At 39.0% G+C, this 25,650-nt stretch overlaps 1 protein-coding gene across 2 annotated transcripts in view; it reads left to right on the top strand.

Annotated features, from left to right (window-relative positions):
- Positions 1–25,650, top strand: part of PCSK5 (proprotein convertase subtilisin/kexin type 5) — a 371,370-nt gene that overhangs the window by 129,263 nt on the left and 216,457 nt on the right. For both annotated transcript variants that reach the window (XM_075278157.1, XM_075278160.1), the window contains exons 6-7: positions 12,890–12,978; positions 16,089–16,261. In XM_075278157.1, coding sequence (XP_075134258.1) covers positions 12,890–12,978; positions 16,089–16,261 — 262 coding nt within the window. The remainder of the gene's footprint in view (positions 1–12,889; positions 12,979–16,088; positions 16,262–25,650) is intronic.

Raw genomic sequence — 25,650 nt, 5'->3', positions numbered from 1 at the left:
ATACAAAAAGATTTCCCAAGCTTTAAACATCCCAAGGAGCACTGAGCAAGCAATCATATTGAAATGGGAGGAGTATCAGACCACTGCAAATCTACCAAGACGCGGCCGTCCCTCTAAACTTTCACCTAAAACAAGGAGAAGACTGATCAGAGATGCAGCCAAGAGTCTCTGGATGAACTGCAGAGATCTACAGCTGAGGTGGGAGAGTCTGTCCATAGGACAAGAATCAGTCGTACACTGCACAAATCTGGCCTTTATGGAAGAGTGGCAAGAAGAAAGTCATTTCTCAAAGATACCCATAAAAAGTCTAATTTAAAGTTTGCCACAAGCCGCTTGGGAGACACCCCGAATAATTTTGCATGCTCAATTTTTCAGTTTTTTCCTTGTTAAAAAAAAGTTTAAAATATCCAATAAATTTCGTTCCACTTCACAATTGTGTCCCACTTGTTGATTCTTCCCCCCAAAATTAAAATTTTATACTTTCATGTTTCAAGCCTGAAATGTGGCAAAAGATTGAAAAGTTCAAGGGGGCCGAGTACTTTAGCAAGGCACTGTATATCCTGGACAATCGCTTTAAGGACACCATTAATCCTGACCAAATCCCTAACTCTGCTGAAATTTAGTCTCAAATTTGCAAGAAATCTCCACAATGCTCAATGATGCCTCTTTATTGTACCGCTCTCCAGCACTTCAATGAGCAAACTGCTTTCTGTTACAGCCAGATATTTTGATAAATTTTCACTTAGTAGTCCAGAGCATCTGTTGCCTTTTTTCTGTACATCATTTCCTATTTTTTGTGAATAGTTGAGTTGCTTAGCCTTGTTTCCACATCAATGGTATGTTTTTTTTGTCTGCGATTCTTCTAAATGGTCTTCATGGAAAAAGCATAGACAAAAAAAACAACATACAATTGACTTCTACGAACAGTAGATGGATATACCTGAGTCCCTCTGGTTTCTGCCAGTTTTGAACTGGTGACAGCTGGACATCTCCTGGCTTTAAATGGGAGTAAGTATGTTGTGTCTTCCATTTGCTGCAGTAAGTTTCCATGACTGACCACTATGTCAATAGTCCACAGTGTTGACCATTTATTGGTGCTCCTTCAAATTTGGCTGTAATAGAAGTTACTTTGCATCAAAGCAGCTCAAAATTTATACTGCAGCAGGACAACAACCCGAAACATAAAGCCAATGTCACAACGAACTAACTATCTTCAGTAGAGATGAGCGAGTGCTGTTTGGATCAGCCGATCCGAACAGCATGCTCGCATAGAAATGAATGGACGTAGCCGGCACGCGGGGGGTTAAGCGGCCGGCCGCCGTCAAAGCGGAAGTACCAGGTGCATCCATTCATTTCTATGGTGCGTGCTGTTCGGATCGGCTGATCCGAACAGTACTCGCTCATCTCTAATCTTCAGCTTAAAAAAGAACAAGTAGTCCTGAATGTGATGATATGACCACAACAGAGAGCTGATGTTGGCAATAAACTATTAACAGTTCTTTGAAAGCATTCTTAATTAGATTCACACTCACACACACTACTTTTGCTCAGCATTGGATGTCCATCTGCATTTTCTCCCTCCCAATTATGGAGGTTTCTGGGATCGAACCTGCGACACTCAACCACTTTTCTGTCTGGCTTCAATTAAAAAAAATTCAGGACAGGTCTTCAGTCTCTAAAGAAGAATGTTCCTGTTTACTGATGGCAAGCAGAACTCTTAAATGTGAATGGAGACGCAAAGTATTCTAGAATATACAATATATACAATGAATTAGCTTTCTTAAGCAAAAAATGGGGAACCTCCTTTAGGCCTTTATAAGAGTGCAGCTCCAGACTGCTGTGTACTTTGTGTGCCATAGTAGGGTGCCTCCACTTGGTAGCATATCATGGAGATAATCTGTTTCTCATACAATGGTTTTAGATAATATCTCTGTTATATATCAGTAAAAATATTTTGACTGAAAAAAGCCTGTGTATATCTCTGTATGAAATCAAAGGCATACATACAGTAGGCACTACAGGGCCTATGGGCTCTATATTATAGCTTTATAGAAATCTGAGGTTTGGAGCTGTAATATGGTTGTGTGAATAAAGCCTAATGAAATGTGGTGATTTTTTTTTTTTCTTGTAATAAAATGAATCTTATGCCAATTGGAATGTATAGTTTTCGGATCTTCAATTCCAGTGTCCATTTGACGTAATTAATAGTTAATGATGGGTCTTATTACTTTTTTCTTTTATCTAGAATATACATTGCTGGATTAACTGGCCATTCATTTTCATAAATTATTACGCCTAAGTAATATTAACCCAGTTGAACATGCCTGTAGCTAATGCTGAGCTGCCATGAGGCATTGAAATTTATTCATTCAATATTTGCCTATGTATTAAGCTGACCATTTCATTTTTCTATCCTTTGCTTGTCATGCCTAGCCAATGTTTCTGGCATTTCATCAAAGTGAGGGAAAGACAACAGTTTTAGAAGGCTTTCTAGTAGTTTAACAAAATGAATGGTGCGCACTTCACTAGTTTTGATTGAATTGAAGACTAATTCACAATTATAATTCAATGGATTGTCATTGTGACAGTCCTTACTAGAAATGTTAACCAATTTGCATTGGTTTATCCTGACATGGCAGGAATAGTATACTTGCTGTGACTACAAGCTTATACTCCAGCTATCCAGAACATCATTTATGTTTCATGCATGCTGTTATTGCATTGAATGATGACATCATCAGTAATGATAGATTACTTGCGAAACAAGTAAAAAAAAAAAGTATATTAAAAAAATTATAGCAGCTAATGACCAATAGACATCTGAGTTCCAAATATACTGCAAATACATAAATAGACCAGATAACATGCTTGTTACCACTACATGGAATTTAGGGGCTTGCTGCCTATTGTGTATTGATCTTAATGGGTTTTTCCAGGATCAGGCAAAAAAAATGTCATAAAATAAGATCCATGACAGTGCTTCCCCTAGTCTATTGACATGGCTACAGTAATGTTGCCATGTGTTGTGATGATGCCATGTGTATTTGTATATTAACCTGTTCTATTGGGATGTACTTTATACTTACTAGACTCAAAGTAGGAATATGAATATTGTTGAAACATACCTGAATATTAAGAGGAGTAAAGAAGTCGATTGAAATAAATGTAAATCTTCCATAATCATAGCCATTCTGGGTGAATCTCTGTTATGGCTGATGTGGTGACAAAGAAAGTGGCTGCCATAAGTAATTTAGGTAGGGATTTTGTTTGCTTTTAGTTGTTTTTCTTGTATACCACTTTAAACACAGGGATTTGATTGTAGAATGAACCTTACATGAGGCCTGATTGATCGGAAAGCAATTCAGAGGTGACATTAACTCTGCTCTGCTGTTCCGTCCAGAACATTGCACTTCAGGATGAATGTGTAATCTTAATAGGGAAGGGCAGAATACACACTCAGTTGCTGTAAGAAATGTCCTGTCATTTACTATAGTTTTACACTGCATCAGCCTCACATTGATTTTATTTGTTCACTGCCTGATTCATCTTGTGTCAAAATTCATTGTATCCAATACAAATGTGTTTCTCTTGGGAACCCAAGAACCTAAATGTATAAACTTGTTTACTTTTTAGAACCTTGGGATTAGTATGTTTCATAAAATAGCAACCATCCATGGGAAAAACAGGCTATAAAACATAGTGATGTGAATGAATTTGTGTCCTGACAATGTTGTTTTGCGCTAAGATGCCTCAAATTATTCAATAAAAATGCCAAAAATTTGGGTTCAGTAATCCTGAATTGTATTGTCGGGTTATCCAAGATCATTTTTATTGAGAGCATATTGAAACCCATCATATACAGTATTGGCATTGATTGGATTTGCATAATAGTATATTTGCCCAGATGTTTTGTAGTTCTTTCTGGTGATCCAAAAAAACACCTTAAAGGGGTTGTCCCATCACAAGGATCCTATCTATACTGCTTGTTAATGTGGATGTAAGACTTTTCCTAAATACACTGCTTCAGCAAAACTGCTTTGTTTGTCCACTATCTTACTTTATTCAATTCTTTGTAGCCACAGCCCTGACTTAGCTGCTCATGAGTCAAGTTATGTATCTGCTGCTCTCAGGGGGAGGGAGGAGGGGCTAATTGCACGGAGCGAGCCTGTGTATCTAGCTATTCCTGTGTCTACACCATGTGACCTAGCTTCCTGTTAGCAGATAGGGGAGAGGAGCTGCTTTCATTTCTTCTGTTCTCCCAGTTATCAGGCTAGCTAATTCAATTGTGTTCATTATGGCAGAGACAGGCAGTCTCTGTATGTAACACAGAATGGAGTTGCTGCTGCCTGTACTTCATAGTCCAATATGGGTGGGCGGAGCTACACGCTAATTTGGGGGTGGCGCTAAATGGCAGGTTGCCTGTGAAACCCCGCCCACCAAATGATGCAAGAAACCAGGAAGAAAGAAGATTTTACAGCAGTGAAGATTGGTGAGTATGCGACGTGGGAATACCCCTTTAAGTACATCCCGGTGACAATCATTTACATTCAACCATGCAGAGCTGCCATTGGCATTCACAGTGTTTGGGAATTTTTAAACAGACTTCTTGATCCTAAAATGCAACTCTAATGTATAGACAGAGAGAGGAACATCACATTTTATATCTTGCCTTATTTTATACTGTATATGTCATATAATCTATAAACACACTTTAGTTGTGTTTTAGATAGAGAGCTTTTAGGCCAAATATTATTGTCCAACTCCATTATCTGAAGTCGCAACTGACCTTTAGGTTGAATGGCTGTGGTTTCTGAAAGAGATGCCCTGCAGTCCCATAGGTGTGATGGTCATACTTGTGTCCATATTGTATATGTAGAGAGATAGAGTAGAGTGAGAGTATAAGAAGAGAGTTGTCCAAAAATATCTGGGAATCAGTGGTTATTGACAAGAGGAAACAAGACAGATACCACTTGGAAGCTCAAGTTTAATTTTTGGCTGGAGATATATTCTTAGTAAGTTGAACTTAAGCACTGTTCTAGGTTAAAATACACATCTTTGAAAACTCCAGCAGCAGACGATGAGCTAATATAGATTTTATTGTACAAATAGCACAATCTTTCAGTAACAACTTAATACATACTGAATTTGCTGCTGGTCTCTAAGTAATATTATTACAAGCAATAGAACAATGTTAGTAAATGTAAGTAATCTTTGAGACCTGAACAAGTTCATTACACAGCTGAACTATCATGTAGAAAAATCACACCTTCATTAAAGGAAATAATATTGCAGTGCCGGAGAAAAGCACGTCATGTCTCCAGATAAAGAGCTACTGATACAGCAGTAATCGATATCTTCTCTGAGCTACAAGTCAGGGAAAACACTTGCAATTCTGTTATATAAAACTCATGTATTGAGTATTAACGCTTGTATTTATCCTTAATGGAGATCAAAATGTGTTATGTTCAGGCCTGAGGTACAACACATGGCTGTCAGAGGACACTGTCCCTCCCGTCACCTGCAGTATTTTTAAATGGTACCTACAGTCCTATGAAAAAGTTTGGGCACCCCTATTAATCTTAATCATTTTTAGTTCTAAATATTTTGGTATTTGCAACAGCCATTTCAGTTTGATACATCTAATAACTGATGGACACAGTAATATTTCAGGATTGAAATGAGGTTTATTGTACTAACAGAAAATGTGCAATATGCATTAAACCAAAATTTGACCGGTGCAAAAGTATGGGCACCTCAACAGAAAAGTGACATTAATATTTAGTAGATCCTCCTTTTGCAAAGATAACAGCCTCTAGTCGCTTCCTGTAGCTTTTAATCAGTTCCTGGATCCTGGATAAAGGTATTTTGGACAAACAATTCAAGTTCAGTTAAGTTAGATGGTCGCCGAGCATGGACAGCCCGCTTCAAATCATCCCACAGATGTTCAATGATATTCAGGTCTGGGGACTGGGATGGCCATTCCAGAACATTGTAATTGTTCCTCTGCATGAATGCCTGAGGATTTGGAGCGGTGTTTTGGATCATTGTCTTGCTGAAATATCCATCCCCGGCGTAACTTCAACTTCGTCACTGATTCTTGAACATTATTCTCAAGAATCTGCTGATGCTGAGTGGAATCCATGCGACTCTCAACCTTAACAAGATTCCCGATGCCGGCATTGGCCACACAGCCCCAAAGCATGATGGAACCTCCACCAAATTTTACAGTGGGTAGCATGTGTTTTTCTTGGAATGCTGTTTCTTTTTGGACGCCATGCATAACGCCTTTTTTTATAACCAAACAACTCAATTTTTGTTTCCAAAATGAAGCTGCCTTGTCCAAATGTGCTTTTTCATACCTCAGGCAACTCTATTTGTGGCGTACGTGCAGAAACGGCTTCTTTCTCATCACTCTCCCATACAGCTTCTATTTGTGCAAAGTGCGCTGTATAGTTGACCGATGCACAGTGACACCATCTGCAGCAAGATGATGCTGCAGCTCTTTGAAGGTGGTCTGTGGATTGTCCTTGACTGTTCTCACCATTCTTCTTCTCTGCCTTTCTGATATTTTTCTTGGCCTGCCACTTCTGGGCTTAACAAGAACTGTCCCTGTGGTCTTCCATTTCCTTACTATGTTCCTCACAGTGGAAACTGACAGGTTAAATCTCTGAGACAACTTTTTGTATCCTTCCCCTGAACAACTATGTTGAACAATCTTTGTTTTCAGATCATTTGAGAGTTGTTTTGAGTAGCCCATGATGCCACTCTTCAGAGGAGATTCAAATAGGAGATCAACTTGCAATTGGCCACCTTAAATACCTTTTCTTATGATTGGATACATCTGGCTATGAAGTTCAAAGCTCACTGAGGTTACAAAACCAATTTTGTGCTTCAGTAAGTCAGTAAAAAGTAGTTAGGGGAATTCAAATCAATAAAATGATAAGGGTGCCCATACTTTTGCACCGGTCAAATTTTGGTTTAATGCATATTGCACATTTTCTGTTAGTACAATAAACCTCATTTCAATCCTGAAATATTACTGTGTCCATCAGTTATTAGATATATCAAACTGAAATGGCTGTTGCAAACACCAAAATATTTAGAACAAAAAATGATTAAGATTAATAGGGGTGCCCAAACTTTTTCATAGGACTGTATAAGGGAGGCTGCAGACAATACTCTTAATCTCCAGAATAGGATAATTTACACAGTTGGTGGTGAAAGATCAGAGAATTAGCTCAGTATACTTATGCACAGAAGAGAGACAATTAACTCGAATGGTAGCACCACAGCATTCAAAATGGCTGACCATATTAGCAACATCCAGTTCCCAGTTACAGTAAGAAAAATAACAAGCTGCTTAATGAAAAGTGCACAATTTTTATTACACAAACAATAACATTTTCTCTCTCGATATTGGTCTGAAAGTGGCCAACCCCTTTAAGTATGCACTTACATTAAAATTTACTTAAATTAAAAAGCCTCTATTAATATATCTACGAACCTAGTTTTTCTAGGTTCCCTTATAACTCAAAGGATGCATTGGATGCCTGGTTTAGGGGAATTTTTAAGTGGTTTGTAAGACCTGGTCAATTTAACTAAGATTCCCCTATTCTGAATGTGCGAACTCTAAGACTATATTCACACAACAGTGGGCAGCTATCAAGTGGCAATTTTCAAACCAATGAGAGTCTATGGGGTAATTTGCTATCTCCAAGTGAACAGCCCATCAAAAATAGGACATGTCCTATTTTGGGTGATTTTTCATGGATCACTCAAAGATACAAGTTTAAGGGATTCAGTAAAACATTTGGCACACAGTTGTACATTAGCACTGAAAAAATGAATGATTTCATATTTTTTTCAAAGCTGGTTTCCATGTCCATTGTGTCAGTAAGCACCATGCGTTGCATCTATCTTTAAATTAAATTTAAAAAAAAAATGTGTCAACTTTGTTATGTTTTCTAAATAATAACAATAGCCTAGAAGCCATGTTTAATTTTTCATATTAAATTAGCTATATTTGCTCTTTACTATCAAAATTGGAATGGGACAGTTAAATAAATCTATTGGGATTTTTTTCAAATTCCCAAAAATAAGTATTTCCCCAGGTGGAAGCATGCCCATCAAGCTTTTCTTAATAATGCAACATTTTGTGTAACCAAGGTTTCCTGCAGTCTTTCAGCCTACTTTATCATCCTGACAGTAACACAAAGAACAAATGCACAACCTTTTAGCCCTGTGTCTCTTTAGACTGTAATTTAAAAAGCCTGGGAACTTGTTCCTCTCCATTATAAACAATAAAAGAACTTCAGTGAAATGAAGCACGCGCTCGAGATTTGGAGTTTCTCAGGCAAAGGCTCTTTATGTTGTTTAAACATGTTTCCTCTCGAGGTTCGACCACCTTGCAGTAGCTTTTTGATTTATTTATAACTTCCCTTTGTAAATTGACATTGTCCCATAAAGAAGAAAAGATGTTCAGATTCCTGATGGGTGTTGCGGCTGCTCCCTTCACACATGCACACACGCACCTCGGCTGTATTGGAATTTATAGTTTAGATATGATTGTGAACCTGCCAACCTCTACTTGGTTTCTGCGTTATAATTTCTTAAAAGGCGTTGTCCCCTATCGAACTTATGACTTATCTTAAGGGTAGGTCATTAATAGCTAAAGGTTGGAGGACACCCTTTAATCCAGAGTTAACATATGAGGTTATACTGAAGAATATATTCAACCATAGAATGTCTGAAGATCTTCCAAAAAGCTAGTGTCTTACAAGGCCTGCCAGACAGTCTACTGCTATATGTCATCAAAAATAATAAGGAATTGAGAGGTTACGTTTTTACCTGTGAAATCCTTTATTATCCCTGAAGATAACACCAAAGGCATCAAGTAGCTGCCTATACTTCTGGTATCAAAGTAATACATGTTTTCTCCTGTTAAAATAATAAAATCTTGCTAACGCTATATCTCTTGTGGAAATAAACACATAATATAGAAGGAGTGTCTAACGGTAATTAAATATGTTCATTAGAACACTGCTACCATATGTACAGGTCATAGAGGGGTGGTATTCTCAACCATTCTCTGAACGTAGAGCTGCTAACAAAGAGCAGTTGTGATGGACCCTCATGCAGCAGGGGCTATTGAAAGGTGCGTTCTTTCAGGATCTTCCTATACTCTACCTCATAGGAAATTGTGCTGACCAACAGATATCTATTGTCATCTTTGTCCCCTGTTTAGACAACTGTCATGGATTGATGATGAAACTTTGGGAGGAAGAACATGACCAAATACAAATTAGGGCATGTAAGCCCTCTCCGACTCTCATTGGCCAGGAAAGCTCAGTTCTGCCTGGTCAGACTCATTCCACCCTTTCAGACTCATTGATTCACTCTCGCCATTTTATTCATGTGTCCATTCAACCTACAAGGAATACAAATTATATATACAGGTTGGGAGGAACATACGTATTTGAAACTGCCTTAAAGCATCTTATCTACTTTTTTTCTTTAAAATGATATAGAGGTGACTTGAATACTCTACTCCAAGTATAACTTTTACCATACATTTATAGTTATAATTGAATTGAATATTGTAAATTAAGATTTTTCAGTAGTATCATGCAATATCGCAATCATTTTAGACAACCACCTATCCTTAGTCCAGCTGCTTGAAAGTGTAAAGTTTCTGTGATTATTATCTATTTGTAAAGACATAGCCATAGAAGATTGTAAGTGCTGTGAAAATGCATCTCCCCACCTGACAGCAGTATGCTGGACACTTTTCAGACATCTCTGAGGACCTGTGACATTTAAGAACAACAGTCTACACAAAATGTCACAGCTCATGCAGAGTTAAACGCTGCTGGAATTCTGAGTGGAGTTGAGGAGTCAATTACCGTTTGCAGTGATATCTTCTTTTACAGCTGGAAATTGCACGTGAATGTTCCCCATTCAACAAATATCACAAAGCGGAGCTAGTGCTTCCCGGCACATATAGTTTCATATTTTACATACAGTATATAGTCTATAGGAGCCTCTGCTCTGTAAATCACAATTGACGTTCAGTATAAATATATTGTCATCACACTAACCTGTTTTACTTCCAATAACACACAAAAGTACTTTCTATAGACCTCTGGTCTTTTTCTAATATATATCTATAAACTTTAAGAAATATTATTCTGATAAGTACTGTGTCAGACATATAATGCATAAGCAGAAAAAAACACAGAATGGATATATGTTATGTACAGTAGGTATTTGTGATCATTGCTAATGTTCAAAAAGATCCTTATTTAATGCAATACATTGATCAAATACCAGAAATATGCTACAACGAAGAGCTGCTATAAAGAGGTCTTATAGTCACATATTCGGTGTGTTAAATGATGACCTAGGTCCATGGAGTTCAACCATATTATACCTACAGTATAAACCCAAGTTGATGCAGAGGAAGGCAAAAATAAAAACACTTTGTGGGGCCACACGGTGGCTCAGTGGTTAGAACTGCAGCTTTGCAGCGCCGGAGTCCTGGTATTCAAATCCCGCCAAGGGCAAAAAACCATCTGCAAGGAGTTTGTATGTTCTCCCCATGTTTGCATAGATTTCCATCCCACATTCTAAAGACATACTGATAGAGCTCACAATGTACATTTTTCCCTATGTCGGGCTCACAATCTACATTTAAAAAAAATGAAAATAAAAACACTTTGTGAGTAGCGCAGTCCCAATTCATCTTTGAAAATCTATTTCAAGACTTACATATTTGGGATTCGAGATGGGTGAACCTCATGAGATTCATTTTGATGGATATTCTTGAGGTTCAACCCTCCTTTTCATTTTGGAACATTTTGGAAGTCGCTCTTCAGACCCCAGAGTATAATACATAGAGGACGAGGGGAGAGGCAGCAACATACAGTAACTAATAGTTATAGTTACCCTGCCTCACGTCTCCTGAGCATACTTGCTGTGTCCAGCAGTCCCCAGACATCCTCTTCCAGCCTCTACCTGATGTCATGTGCATCGGATAGAATATGGCCCCTTACTGTTTTGAGCCAAAGCCAAGAGTGGCTTGAAAAGGAAAATGAACTATAAAATAAGCATTTCTATTTCTCCCTTCCTGTAAATCCACTTCTTGGTTTGTCACAAAATCAGCAACAAAAAACAAAGTTTTTTTTCTGAACATGTGACCTCAGCCTAAAAAGTTTTCCCACAGTATACTCTGTGTGCTGAGCGTACACCCACTAGGACCTCCAGTGATGAAAAGAACTGGGATGTCAATGAATCAAATATTATTGAGCCGCAGTGAAGCATATACACTATTACCCATTCACATGGTGCACTTACGAAGCTGATTTCACACATAGCATTATTCCGTTTTTTACTTTATGCTTTTGTGTGTTTGCCCTGTGTTATCGCAGTTTCTTTTTACATTTTATGATAGTCTATTACAAGCATTTTCTTTTGTGCCCAAAATTCATGAATAATAAAATGTGACTTTTACTTCATATCAGGTTCAAAAATCTTACAGCATGGATCCAGAAGGATAAAATCAAGCAACCTACGCATTTCGAGACCTGTATTGTGGTCTCTTAGTCATAGAATTTTCTTTTGTAATTTTAGTAATGTGTATTGAGTGTTTTTTTTTTTTTTTTTTTTTTTTTTTTTATGCATTATGTGTGTATTATAATTGCATTTTTTAATAATGTTCCAAAAATAAAATAAAAATGACCCAAAATTCCTGCAAATAACACCACTAGAGATGAGCAAATCGAACCGGTGAAATGGAATTCGATCTGAATTTCAGGAAATATTCGATTCACATCAATTCTGGATTTCCTCTTGGTTCGTGCTAACGAATCACATTTCGCTAAAATGACTTGCTGTACATGATAGGACATGGGGAAAGGAACTCTGAGAATGTGGGATCACCCACAATGCCATGAGTGCAGCCAATCAGAAGCCAGTCAGCCCTGATTGGCTGCATGCATAGAATTGTGGTAAAGGCTAAATACTGTACTCGGTAAGGACCTTCTGATGTCGATCACATGACATACGCAAGCCATGTGACTGGGAAGGCGCGTCTGCTTGTAGGAAGGTCGCAGTGGAGGAACATGGAGAGATGAGAGGTGTGTGGAGTACTGTGAGGGGAGAGATGTGGGTTGTAGGGTATGTGTGGGGGGAGAGATGTGGGATGCACGGTAGACTATAGGAGGGAGAGATATGGGATGCACGGTGGACTGTAGGGTGCATGGTTAACTTGGGAGTAGTGTGGGGATGGGAATTTAGAGCTATGTTACTATAGGGGATGGCAAGCTATGGTCCAGGTTTGGTGGATTTGGCAAACTGTGGCCCGTTGGGGCTGAGCTGTAGGGGATAGCAAGCTTGATAGCTTTGTAAGATGTGTTACTTTGGGGGATCTAACGAGAAACTGAGGCTGGATACAGCGCGCTAGGCCACGTTGCTATGGTAACGTGTAAACTATCGGGTAGCGGATACACCACTATACAGGCTCTCTGCAACCAGGAAATAGCTGTTTTTTTAAAGTGATTAGCCGTGACTAAATTTGGATCAAAACAAATCTTTTTGGAAAATTCTGCGAAGCAGCTGAATCAAATTTTTGAAATATTCACGAATTTCTAAACACCACTGAAATTGCTTGCAATTCATGGTGATTTTAAAAGCACTGAGGAGTATTTAGATTTATTGTGTAAAATGCACAAATGGTTAACTGGGTACAGAATGGAGTGAGAAGACAGATACAATATGACTCTTAGTAAAAATGCTTTAATGGCTCATAATTGTTTTCTCATCTTTACTATACAGTACATTGCACCTTGCTCTCCTGCTGGTTTGCTTATAAAAGTATTTTTACCTTCTTCAGGCATGGAACTCGCTGCGCTGGGGAAGTGGCTGCTACTGCAAACAATTCACACTGTACTGTCGGAATAGCTTTCAATGCCCGGATTGGAGGTACATGTCAGATTTTGCTTCTCATCATTGTTGTTTCTAGAAATATTATTAATTATACTAATGCCTGTTTTTGGACTGTGGTGAGACTATGTATGACATTCACTTGTAGATGCCTGTTCAGACAATCACTAACCAGAGCAGTTACCTGACTCAGCCAGCTGAACAAGCATCCCAAAGTATTTCCTTTTTGTGTTGAACCCCAAGAAGTGAAGGACAGTGGGAACCCAGGCAGCGCCATGACGTCTGTAGCTGTTCTACATGGAGTATATTTTACCTTTCCCTAGAAAACATCTTAAGGCTGAGGACCCACATTGTGGAAACAGCTTGTTTTGTTGCAGATTTTGTTGGGGGTTTTTTTAAGCCAAAATCAAGAGTGGTTTGAACAGAAATGGGAAATTTATAGGAACTTCTTATACTTTTCCCGTCTGCTAAATAAAGTCCTGGCCTTGGCTAAAAAAAATGCAGCTAAATCTGCAACAAAAAAGTAGCTTTTCTGCAACATGGGGCCTTAGCCTTAAGGCGTAGATGTGGTTTAGTTAATTGCTGACCTAGTTGGTGTACACTTGTTTGTCAATAAAGTTTTGTATGTACACTAATTGACAAAAAAATAACATACGAAGAAGGAGTTGCCTGGATAGAATCTGAGTTGCAGTTGGGCATTGAGGCATACAATATCCTGAAGCATATTTGCCCATCGATGTTGCAGCTGGGCCTGTAGACCTTGCACACTTGTAGGTTGTTAAGACTGGCCTGACAGATGATTTTATCAGTACTCAGTGAGGAATCTGGTGATCAAGTAGGCCAAGCAAGTGTTTCAATCCGGTGTATATATTCCTGAGATACATTTACTGTGTGTGGGTGAGCCTTATCCTCCTGCAAATTGCCATTTGGAAGCCCTGCCATGAGAGGTAACGCATGTGTCCACAGGATGTCCTGCACATATCACAGAGCTCTTAGTGTCCCTCATATCACTACTAGGGCTGACCAACTGTTATATGCAATAGCTACTCAGATCATCAGTTGGGTACATGTGTTACTCCGAAGCAAAGGCAGTCATTGGATCCCAAATAGAACTTGGGACGATATGGCCCCAGGTTAGTCCCAAGTTACAGTAGTCCAGATTTCTCATTCAATCTACCACTGCAAGCTAAGGCACTGGTGTCTGGCTGTCAATGTCAAGATGTAGTGGTAGCTGTAATACCGAACTTCCTTCTGCTTATGGCCTGGAAATAGACAAGACATGGAATGGGATGTGTAATGAAGGTGCCATCTGTTTCTGGATGGTGGAAAATGACACTGTGGGAGCTGCTTGTGCTTGTTGGCAGATCAAACAATCCCCTTGTACTGACGGTGTGTCTGGAGCCTGCTTACCGTGTGCGTGTGTTCCCTCATGTAACCACTGCTCCAAACACCTCCTAACACCAACATCAGAACCATCAGATGGTGGACAACTCCTCAAAACGAACATCCTTCTGCCTATCACAGTCTGTCAACTGGGTAAAGTGCCTTTGAGTACATCATGAAAGCATATCAGCATTCTCTCACCAATAGATACACTACCCAAAAGTAGCCTTTAAATGCCTTTTTATAAGGCAGCAGTGAAGTACTTTTACACCCACTTTTGTGTTTTAAAACAACACGAATAAGATGTCATCAAACCCACAACACCAAGAAAAATAACTGAGGTAAACATTCCTTAGAAAAACCAATGACCAAAGTGACAATTGTATAAATTGCATACTCAATGATACTACACCTCACACTCTGCAGGGCCCTAATAAACTCTAAGGGGGTGTTCACACTACTGTTCACACTACTGTTGCTAATATACATTGCTGTCTTCCGGCACAAGATGACAACGACAGTCATTAAACTGTCACAGAGAACTGCAGTAATGCAAGTTACAGGATTTTATTTTCCTTTATGAAAGACAACAAATATGACGGAATATAGCTTCTGTCTGAGACAATTTAATGTCAGTTCCTGTCATCCTATGGCTGAAGAAAGCAACAGACATTAGCAATGGTAGTGTAAACGCCCCCTTAAGAATACCCTGGAATCACACAATGGTAGACTAGATAAACTGTTTTAGTAGCAGAGTTAACCCAAACTCCTGCAACTGGTTAAACTTCTGCATTGTGATATCTTAACACAGAAGACAACAAATATCAATGGCAAGTCATTGGAAAAACATAGGAAGAATGTTTTTTTAGCGATTCATTTTGTACTGCAAGTGAAATTGGACATCACATTCCAAGCCTAAGGTGGCGAATAGTGTCAGTACAAATTATAAGAAGGCAAATACACAACACTGGTCTGTGATCCACATGTCCGCCTACAGATGTTCCATTGACCTCATGACTCCACTCTCATAGGCTATTAATGGAGGCTGGAATGGAGGTTTATCTTCACCTTTTGACACATTTTGTCTTGTGCACAATGATAGTTGGAGATTGGTCTGGAGTCCATGTGGACAACGCCATTACGAGGCCTTCACAAGGAAATGTCACATAGATCCTAGTAGCTCTTTTCCTGTAGGGTTCATTTTAGTTACAATAGCAGCTGGGCATTATATTGATTTATAGAACCAGTGGTATGTCCATTCCCTGGATGTGTCATAGGAGCACATTTTTCAACAGGGCAACACCAGATCATGGCATACACTTGCTACCGTGTCCTGAAAGCATTTCCGGACTCCCCAATCAAGCACAACAGGAATGTCATTGGTTTGCAATTGGAAAGGGAGCTGCCAGTAACCAATCTTGATAATTTGTATACCCAAGGGCATTTAGAGTGGCACAACATTCTTTAGACAGCCAGTAATATCCTCGTTGATAGCATGCCAAGGCGTGTAAGCTCATGTATTTCTGCATGTGTTGCTCATACTTGATACTGAATAAATATGTTTTTAACATTTTGTTTCCATTTTTTTATCATTTACATATCATTATCATGTCTATTCATTCTGTGATTTCTGAAATGTATATATTTCCTTATCATCCAAATTTGATGTCCCTTGATCCTTTCAATAGGCTATACATTAAATTATTTAATTTCACCAGTTTTAATATCATCAGAGACTTTATGGCAATTTTTTTGGGTACCTACAGGAGTGCGCATGTTGGATGGAGATGTAACAGATATGGTAGAAGCCAAATCCCTCAGTCTAAACCCACAACATGTACATATCTATAGTGCAAGCTGGGGTCCAGATGATGATGGCAAAACTGTGGATGGACCAGCATCTCTTGCTCGTGATGCATTTGAGAATGGCATCAGAACAGTAAGTGTGCATAGAGGTAGGACCCTAAGGCTATGTTTTACTACAGTCAATAAGATTGTTGAATGTGGGTAGATGTTTCAGCGTTAGAGGACGAAACACATGAGCATGCTCATAGTAGCTGCAGAAAATGTAATGCCCCTCTGTGTTATGTGAAGACATATACTAGCATGTGTAAAATATCATATAGACAGCATATATCACTGGTGACATTGACTTTAGGCCACACAACATGAATTATGAGGATTAATTGCAATGCCTTGTACAACAGCTTATTGATGTATAAGGAATAAACAAATCACAATTTTTGTTACACATGCTGTGCATCTTGTTCATTTTACATCCCCCTGACCACTTTTTAAAAAAAGTGGGTGGAGCAGTAGAGGTATGAGGTAGGCCTGGGATGGGCATGCCTTGGCTTGACAAATTTATTATAATTTATGCCATAAAAAAGGCGCAAATGATTTGGCACAGGTTTCAGTTCTTGCTCACAGAACTTCCCCTGATGCATCCTGGCAGTCTCTTAATATTTCTGGCACATCTCTCACCAGCATATGAAAGCATTAAGATGAAACCACAAAGTATCAGTCTTCGCTCCAATGTGTTATCAGTATTAGCAATATTTGTATAAAATTCTACAATTCTAGTATTGAGCACAAATCTTATGACTAGGCTGGATGGACGCAGTTTTTGATGCATTTTTTTCTGGGCAAAACCTAAACTGGATATATACGAGTAATAAGGGGACTTTGAGGCAATCTTCTACCTCAGATTCCTCTTGAAATTCTGGCCTTGTGCATCCCAGAGCTTTGCATTTCTGCCATAGCTCTTCTCATTGATAAGCCACAAACACAAAGGGTCTAATAAGATTTTGCCTTGTACCGTGGATTCCATGGTTGAATCAGCTGTGGAATCCAGGGGAAGATCGAGCAGAGTGGTTTTTTTTGGTCACTGTCCTAAAAAAGATCACTGCCTCCCAATGAAAACAATGAGATGTAGATTCCAACCGGGATCTGCCTCAAAATCAGGAGTAAAATTCTGTTGTAAGTATTAGCTGAATATTTACTCCGTATTGGATTCTTTTGTTTGCAAGTAGTCTTCAGTATGGCCCAAAATACATCCCTCTGTTGTCTTAGTCCATACAATACAGATCTAATATTGATCCAACATAGATGGTTTTCCAGATCTGTATTATCGATGCGAAAAACTCGGCCCCAAATGATCAACTGGTGACGAATTTTAACAACATCTGACTTTGTCTTGATGCATAAGATAGCTTTGGTAGCTGAAACCATTTTTTTTTAAATACTGGGTCAGTGTACATGCAGTATTGTACTTGTTTTAGACTATGATCAGAGGCATAACTAAAGTCTTGTGGGCCCCGATGCAGTATTTTGTCCGGGGCCCCCTAACTCATCCCTAGAGTGAATTCTTGATAGGGATGTTTACGGGTGCTAAGGAGTTTAATCAACCTTAGTGTGGTTAAGGTAATCTGTGGGTCTCCTTGGTTTATGGGACAGATGGAAGCTGCAATCTCAATACTGATGCCAGTGCTTATGGGCCCCCTAAGGCTTCTGGGCCTGATGATACTGCACCCTCTTAAGTTACACCCCTGACTAGTATACATATACCACATGGATATAAAAAGACTCGTGCAAATTATTGCTTATACTTTTCCACAGCAGATCACACCCAATAAGCTCATAAACATTCCCACATGATTTAAATATTTATAGAACTGGTATATTTCTGAGAATATTTTTTTCTCATATGAGGAAAATAATTCAAATTTTTTTATTATGTGCAAAATTAAAGCAGACCTGATCTTTGTTACATGATGCAGCAATGATGCAAACATTTCCCAAAGTATTATGTGGACACTGTTCTCTTAGGTAGCTGATAATATATTATATTTTTGTGATATGTACAGTACAGTATGTGCCAGCTTGACAGAAATAACAAACAACACAAGAGTAACATATATTGGCAGCTTCCTGTGTTCTGACACAGTGGGGGAGGTTCGTGCATTGTCCATTTTGACCAAAGACAAGAGAAATCACATCTGCCATGAGTGTGTGGGAACAGATAGGTCTCTCTATGGGAGCTTACTGAGTGTTACTGACTGCTATTATTCCTCATTAAGGCCTGATGATGCAGAATTGATACTGACAGATTATGGTCATCCTAGCGCTAAAGGTTAAAATACCATGAATGTCCTGTACTCTTAGGGGTTTGAAGATATTGGTGAAGGAGGAAGGAAGTGACCCATAATGCCATTTACTTGTTAGCAATCATAGACTTTTATTAGAGTGAAAGAAAGGGATGTTATGTGTCATGGCCTATACTCTGCCCCCCAGTCTTCTGGTATCACATTATTAGAAAATACGTCTCGTACAAAACATATCAGGAATTTGTATATATACAGTACAGACCAAAAGTTTGGCCACACCTTCTCATCCAAAGAGTTTTCTGTATTTTCATGACTATGAAAATTGTTGATTCACACTAAAGGCATCTTTTAAATAGTTAATTGCGTTATTTGTGCATTATTTTAATAAGTACAGGATTTTCATAGTCTTAGGAGCAAATTTTCTCTGCATTTTTATGCATTTCAGTACACTGGCCGTATTTTGAATTCCTATATGTAGATACAGACTTACTATGACTGATATTTCATTCACCAGCCCTAGTTAAATGTCTTTTGTAGTAGGATGCTCTGAATTTATAAAGTCTTTTAAGGCTGAGGTCCCATGTTGTGTATATGCAGCTTGTTATGTTGCAGATTTTGCTGCGGTTTTATGAGCCAAAGCCAAGAATAGCTACTGAAGGAATGGGAAATATATAGGAAATATTCATACTTCTACCTTCTGCTCAATTTAGTCTTGGCTATGGCTCAAAAAAATGCTGTAAAATCTGTAACAAAAAAGTACCATTTCTTCGTTTCAGCCTTAAAGATTTGGTACAAGATTTGGTAGCCCATGTGCCAGAAATTCACATCCACATCATCTGTGGCCCAGTTTTCAGTATAAATTGTAGGTCAGGCTACAGTTGGGCCCTTTCCTCCTACAAAGCCCGCCCCTTTTATCATAAAAGTGGAAAAAAAATCAAAGATTCGCAATTTATTTGCAAACTTTGTGCCATTTTTCTGACCGAAAACTGATGCAGGGGCTTTATACATTCATTTTTGGAATGAATGAAATATGAATACATTCTCCCTAGTTACATCCTTATTCATTTCAGTAAAAGAACTGCATCCACAATGTTTTTATTTAGGTTTTAAAATGTGACTTTTCTAATCTGTTTTTATTTTCTGATTGTAGATTTTTTTTTATACTATTTTCTCTATACGAAATCTGCTCTGTTAACAGCATTTAATGATACACTTTACATCATAGTCGTAGCCAAGGGCAACATTAGTCTGGAACCAATTCACTGAGGTCTGTGGCTGAGTTTTCTGGACATGTTCTGTCCAGGGAGGGGAGTAGATAAGCTGTTATATTATGTATTGTCAGTAATGGATATAATGATGGGTCTGTGGTCTTATTATATCCTGTCTGTGTTATTAGTGATGTAAATGAGGTCACTGCTTTAAAGAAAACCCCTAGAGAATTGTCAACCTATTATTAAGCTTAGTGGGCAGAGGGAAAATTGCAGTGAATGGAACATTTGGAAAAATATTTTTAAAAGATCTGTTTAAAGCATACCTTGAGTTTTAAACTATTTTGCATAAAGGAAGTTTGGGTAAGTATATAAGAAATATAAGCAATGTAAGTGAAATATAAGTAATATCTTATTAAAGAAATGGTTTCTTTTCAACTGAGTTACTTTCTACATATTAGTCTATGACAGTGGTTCTTAACCAGGGTTCGATTGAACCCTAGGCCATATGCACGGTTCATTTTGTGTACCAGTAAAAAAACATATACCATATGTCTTGAATTTGGAAATAAATCATATTTGATTTATCACTAAAGAAGGGTTCAGTGAATGTGCATATGAAACTGGTGGGTTCAGTACCTCAAACAAGGTTAAGAACCACTGGTCTATGAAGAGGGGAGGGGAAAAGAGGAAGCTGCTGGAAAATATTTGCTGCTATTACATGAATGAATGGGCCTAGTCAGGAGGAGGGAGTGTCTTCAGGCCAAATCACGAGGCGACTCGGCCTGAAGAATGAGCATGTCGCTTCTTTTTTTTCCAGAAGCCCTCAATGGGAGCCGTCTTTTTGCTCAGGCGAATACAGCCCTGACCAAAAACTGCGTGTGAGCTTACTGCTAAGCTTGTAGATAAGAGGCTGTAAGTGGACAGGTTGAGACAATAAATCAATTAACCGCCATAGCAGACTCACACTGCACCACTCCATACAGATCTGGGATATGAGGCTGAGTACTGAGAGGAAAAAAATGTAAAAAAAAAAAGTTAGATTGAAGATAAGGAGCAAGAGAACAGCTTAAGAAGTGGTGAAAGAAAGAGATATTCCTAATGACGCTAGGTTCACACCTGCGTTCTACTTTCCGTTCTGTGCTTTCCATCTTCTGCATGCCAGAAGACGTAAAGCACAGACCGGGTCCGGCCGTGAGCGGCGGTGAGCGTTTTATGCTCTCCGCCGCGAAACCGGATTTTTTAATCCGGACACAGAGTACTGCATGTCCGACTCTGTGTCCAGATTATAAAACCCGGTTTCGCGGCGGAGAGTGCAAAACGCTCACCGCCTCTCACGGCCGGACAGCTTTCTCACCCATTCAAATGAATGGGTGAGAAAGACTCCTGCAGGTTTCCGTCTCCTGCTCTGTTTTATGCAGGAAACGGAAACCTGCATTACGGAAAGCACAACGCAGATGTGAACGAGCCCTAAGATGTATTACCATGTTTCACATGCACTATTTATTTAAGTTATTTATAACTGGAGGCACACTTTATAATAAAAACTTGGTTTAAAAAATATGTAACGTTCTGGTGACTTGTGTGAATATGGGCTTAGGGTAATTTCACATGACATTTAGTCCAATACTAGGAATTTGCATCAGGGCTATACACTTCAGTTTGCCAGTAACTGCATTCAAATGTTTACCTAGATGGATCCATTTTCATTTGTAGGGAAAACAAAGTCCAAACATTAAACTTGAAGCTCTGGTTTACGTGCTATCCATTTAATTCACAAAATGGTGTAGTTGTCAAATGGATCCATTTGTATCCTTAAAGTGAATGGATCTGTTCAGGTATAAATATGGACTTATATAAATCAGGTATAAAAATGTAGTTATTTAGAAATCCATATGTATACTCCTTCTGGGAAGTCCAAGCAGAGTACTGAACACCATGTGAACCTAGCCTTAGAATCAGCTCTTGTACTAGCAAATAGATCATAGAACAAATGCTTCTAAAGGCAGGTTCACACCAGCCCCGGATCTCCGTTTTGCAGGTTTCAGTTTTCTGTTGGCAGAAGACAGAAACCCGGCATTCAGTGTCACTTTGCAAATGAATGGGTTTGAAAACTGACTGCCGGTTTCTGTCTCCTGTCCAGTTTCTTGGGCAAGAAACGGAAACCTGCAAAATGGAGACCGGGCGCAGGTGTGAACCCGCCCTCACTTTATATTTTAGGAAACATTTTGAGGCATTGTCTAGTAGTAAGGAAAAACCATCTGGGGATAAGAAGCTGACAAACTTCTTTTGGTGCTGCTTATCTTCATGAAAAAGTAAGAGTAAGAGGCCAGACAGATACAACATAAATGTTCAGATCCTTCAGTCCCTTCATGTAGCTCAAACGCCTCTTTAAAAAATCTAATGTTTATGGCCAATATAATCTTATTAGTTTGGAAATAATGAAATAATTAAAATAATTGAAAAACGTAATAGAGAGGCACATAGCAGATGTGTTTGTCATTTATTAGTGGAGGTCATGGGCTGGAGAATCAGACTTCTCTGTTTTCCCATGTGGCACGCATGGTTATAAGATGCCAGTCATCTGCTACCACACTGATTTAAGGGGTTGGCCACTTTCAGACCAAGAATAAAAAGTTATACAAGTTTCCAATATACTTTCTTTATCAATTCCTCACAGATTTCTAGATTTCTGCTTGCTGTCATTCATTCTGTTACTTCCAGTGCATTAAAATTAGTCCATGGTCATATGATATACAGACCATGGTCATGTGATGTATAGCCCATGGTCATGTGATATACAGTCCATGGTCATGTGATGAGCACACAGGTACACAGCTGATTACCAGGCAGGTGTCTGATTACTGTGCTGTGACTATAACGTGCTGTACACCTGTGTGCTCATCACATGACCATGGACCGGGTTTTTCTTGGAAATAAGCAGAAAGAGTAAAAGCAAAGAAAAATCTAGAAATCATGAGGAATTGATACAGAAAGTATATTGGAAAATTGTATAACTTTTTATTATATAAACGATAACATTTGTTTCTCAATATTAGCCGAAAGTGGCCAAACCCTTTAATATACAGCTGCAGTAAAGCAAATGGCCCACATCTTATAATTCTGTCACATGCTGGAGATATGAAGTGCATGTGTACAGGGGGAGTCACCAAGATATCTAAAATGTATGCTATCTGAAGTGTATGGTTGGCTTTAATACTAGAAGTACAATATGCAAATTACAGGTGATTAACTTTTAGATACAGATTAATAGGAGATTCAGAAGAGGTGTCTTCTCCAGTGTCTCCAGGTGTCTTCTCCTGTGTCTTCTCCAAGAGACTGAATTTGCAAATGGCCTTTCGGTGTACAGGGACTTATAGAGCACACATGGCCTGCTAGACATTTTGGGAAAATAAGTTCTCCTTGATGAAAAAAGGAAAATTTGCTCTAGGGCCACCTTTTGGTACTTTAGCATTATGAAAAACTTTGCACCAGGGACAAAACCACATCACTGGCACATTACACTTACAATTAGTTCACATCCACATTGTATACAGTATATAGCTACATGAAAATGGATGGAAATTTAATTTGTACTTAAAGAGGACCTTTCATGGTTTGGGGCACAGGCAGTTCTATATACTGCTGGAAAGCCAACAGTGTGCTGAATTCAGCGCACTGTCGGTTTTCCCGATCTGTCCCCTGGGTGAAGAGCTTACGGTCCCGGTCCCGTAGCGCTTCACAGTCAGAAAGGCGTTTCTGACACTCTGTCAGGACCGTCCTTCTCCACAGCATCGCCTATAGCGCTGTACAGTGTGAGCGTCGAGGAACGCCCCCCTCCCCTCGTGATAATACTCAACTATGGACAAGCACTGCGAGCAGAGGGAGGAGGCGTTCCTCCCCGCTCAAACAGTACAGCGCTACTGGCACTGCTTGTACAGAAGGACGGTCCTGACAGAGTATAGGAGTAAAGTGGTACACCTGGAGGTAACCCAATAAAACACGGGGAAAATTTATATATTCTTTGTAGATATTGGCTTTAGTAGCATTCACATCCAGGAACCTAAAACTACAAGGCAGCAGCAATAACCACTAAATCACTATGTCAAGTTTTCCCTTATAAAATTGATAAATCAGTAAATTTCATTAGTAAGTACTCATCTGTCAAGATAAAGTTTCTGTTCAGACTGAGTGGCCTCCAGTTCCACCAGAAGACCATCACTATCTGCTTGTTGTGCCTCTCACTTCTAGTACAGTGGGAACTGTCACTAAGCCTTCTAGTTTTTTATGTAGGAACATCTGAACACTATCGAATCAGATTGATAAAGACACATGACCATGTGTAAATTTTGGAGTTTCGTGTTTTGTTTTGTTTTTGTTTTTTTTAAACTAACATTTAATAAGTTAATAGTAGAAATCTTGGCTCAGACCAGCAGATTGGCCTCCACCGTTTGTATATCATCTTATAAGATCACAGCACGTTTTCTTCATTGGGATAGGACAAATAGTGAAATCTAATTCTTCAGATAAAGCAGCCCTGTGCCAACAAATCTTTCTACGCTACATGGTGGACTTCATCTTGTTCCCATTACACCATTGTGTTTAAAGGATTGGATGACTGCCCAATGCATTTGATGGACATTAATGATGAGATGTGATGCTTCTAGGCCTTTTGGGCATACTCGGCTGGAAACTTCCCCTCCCATCACTGCAGCCCCTTTTCTTTTCTTTCTCTAAAGTAGCTCTGGCTGTCTTATTGCTATTCATTGGGGCTTAGCACCAAAAATAATTCACTAGTTAGCAGGAAACAACAGAAAATTGTGCTTTAATTACAAACATTTGCACTAGTTTACCTGCTGGAAAAATGGATGAATGGACTATGCTATAACAGCCTTTCCTGATCTCTACATTAAGTGAAGATTTTGTACAGGATATACTTTGGTTTGGTACTTTGAGTGGTCCTGATACTATCACTTGTATGGTCATTAATTAAAGCTGTGGTAGCCGTCCCTGTCAGTGGTGCTACTCACTATCTTACACAGAAGAACTATGAGTGGTGTGGGAACAGCATGTCAGACCACAACTGACCCATGCTATGAGACACTAACTATGGGTTATATATTTGTTGTGAGTACTATACATAATTGTATACCGTGCTCTGCTCGCAATACAGCCAAGTGTGTACTTGTTTTCGGTATTATCTGGATTCTTTTATAATACATCTTAATAAAGGTTATGTTTTATGTTAGGGGACCATATATGTTTGCTAGTCACTGTCATACAGATTCTTCCACCATCGGCGACTACGTTGTGCTACGGAAACGCTGGCAGTTTCCGTATAGGTATAATGGAAGCAGAAAGTCCACAGAGGAAAACTCTGCAGACTTTCTGTGAAAATTACTGCAGGAAAAACTGCAATGCGTATTCGTCACAGTTTTTCCTGCAACACATTTTCGCTGCGTCCCTCTATGGGGGGGGGGGGGGCTCAAGCCCCAAGTTGCAGAAAAACTGCCTTTTTTTGCAGATTGAGCAGAAGAGAGAAGATATTGCCATTCCTTCTGTAGCCTTCTGTTGGCTCAAATAAAGCGCAGCAAAAATATGCAACAAAACATGCAGCGTTTCGGTAACACGGGGCCTTAGCCTTAAACTGGTTAAACTTTACCAAATGTCATTAATATACTATAGATGTAGTCAAAGGGAACAGAGTCTAAGCAGCTACAGACTGGGAATATATTCATTATTACAGTAGTAGCCTGGTTTTGCAGTAATGATAATGGCTGGCACAACTATACTGAAAGCAAAGCTGTGTTTCTCAATTACATTAATGTGACTCACAGTATCACAGTTGTAACCCGTTCTTCATTGCTGATGCCAAGTATTTTTCTTTGGCAGTGTTATTAAAAATCTGTAGTCTTGCAATTTTCTTTATTGTTTTAGTCATTTGCTGGCATTTCATCTATCTGAGCTAGAGCCTGCACATAATACCTTGAAGAGTAATAAAAAATCAATTATTT

Source organism: Leptodactylus fuscus, chromosome 1 (assembly GCF_031893055.1).
Source record: "Leptodactylus fuscus isolate aLepFus1 chromosome 1, aLepFus1.hap2, whole genome shotgun sequence".
NCBI classification, from domain to species: domain Eukaryota; kingdom Metazoa; phylum Chordata; class Amphibia; order Anura; family Leptodactylidae; genus Leptodactylus; species Leptodactylus fuscus.
The sequence above is the reverse complement of the archived record's forward strand: the minus strand, read 5'-3'. Positions and strand labels throughout refer to the sequence as shown.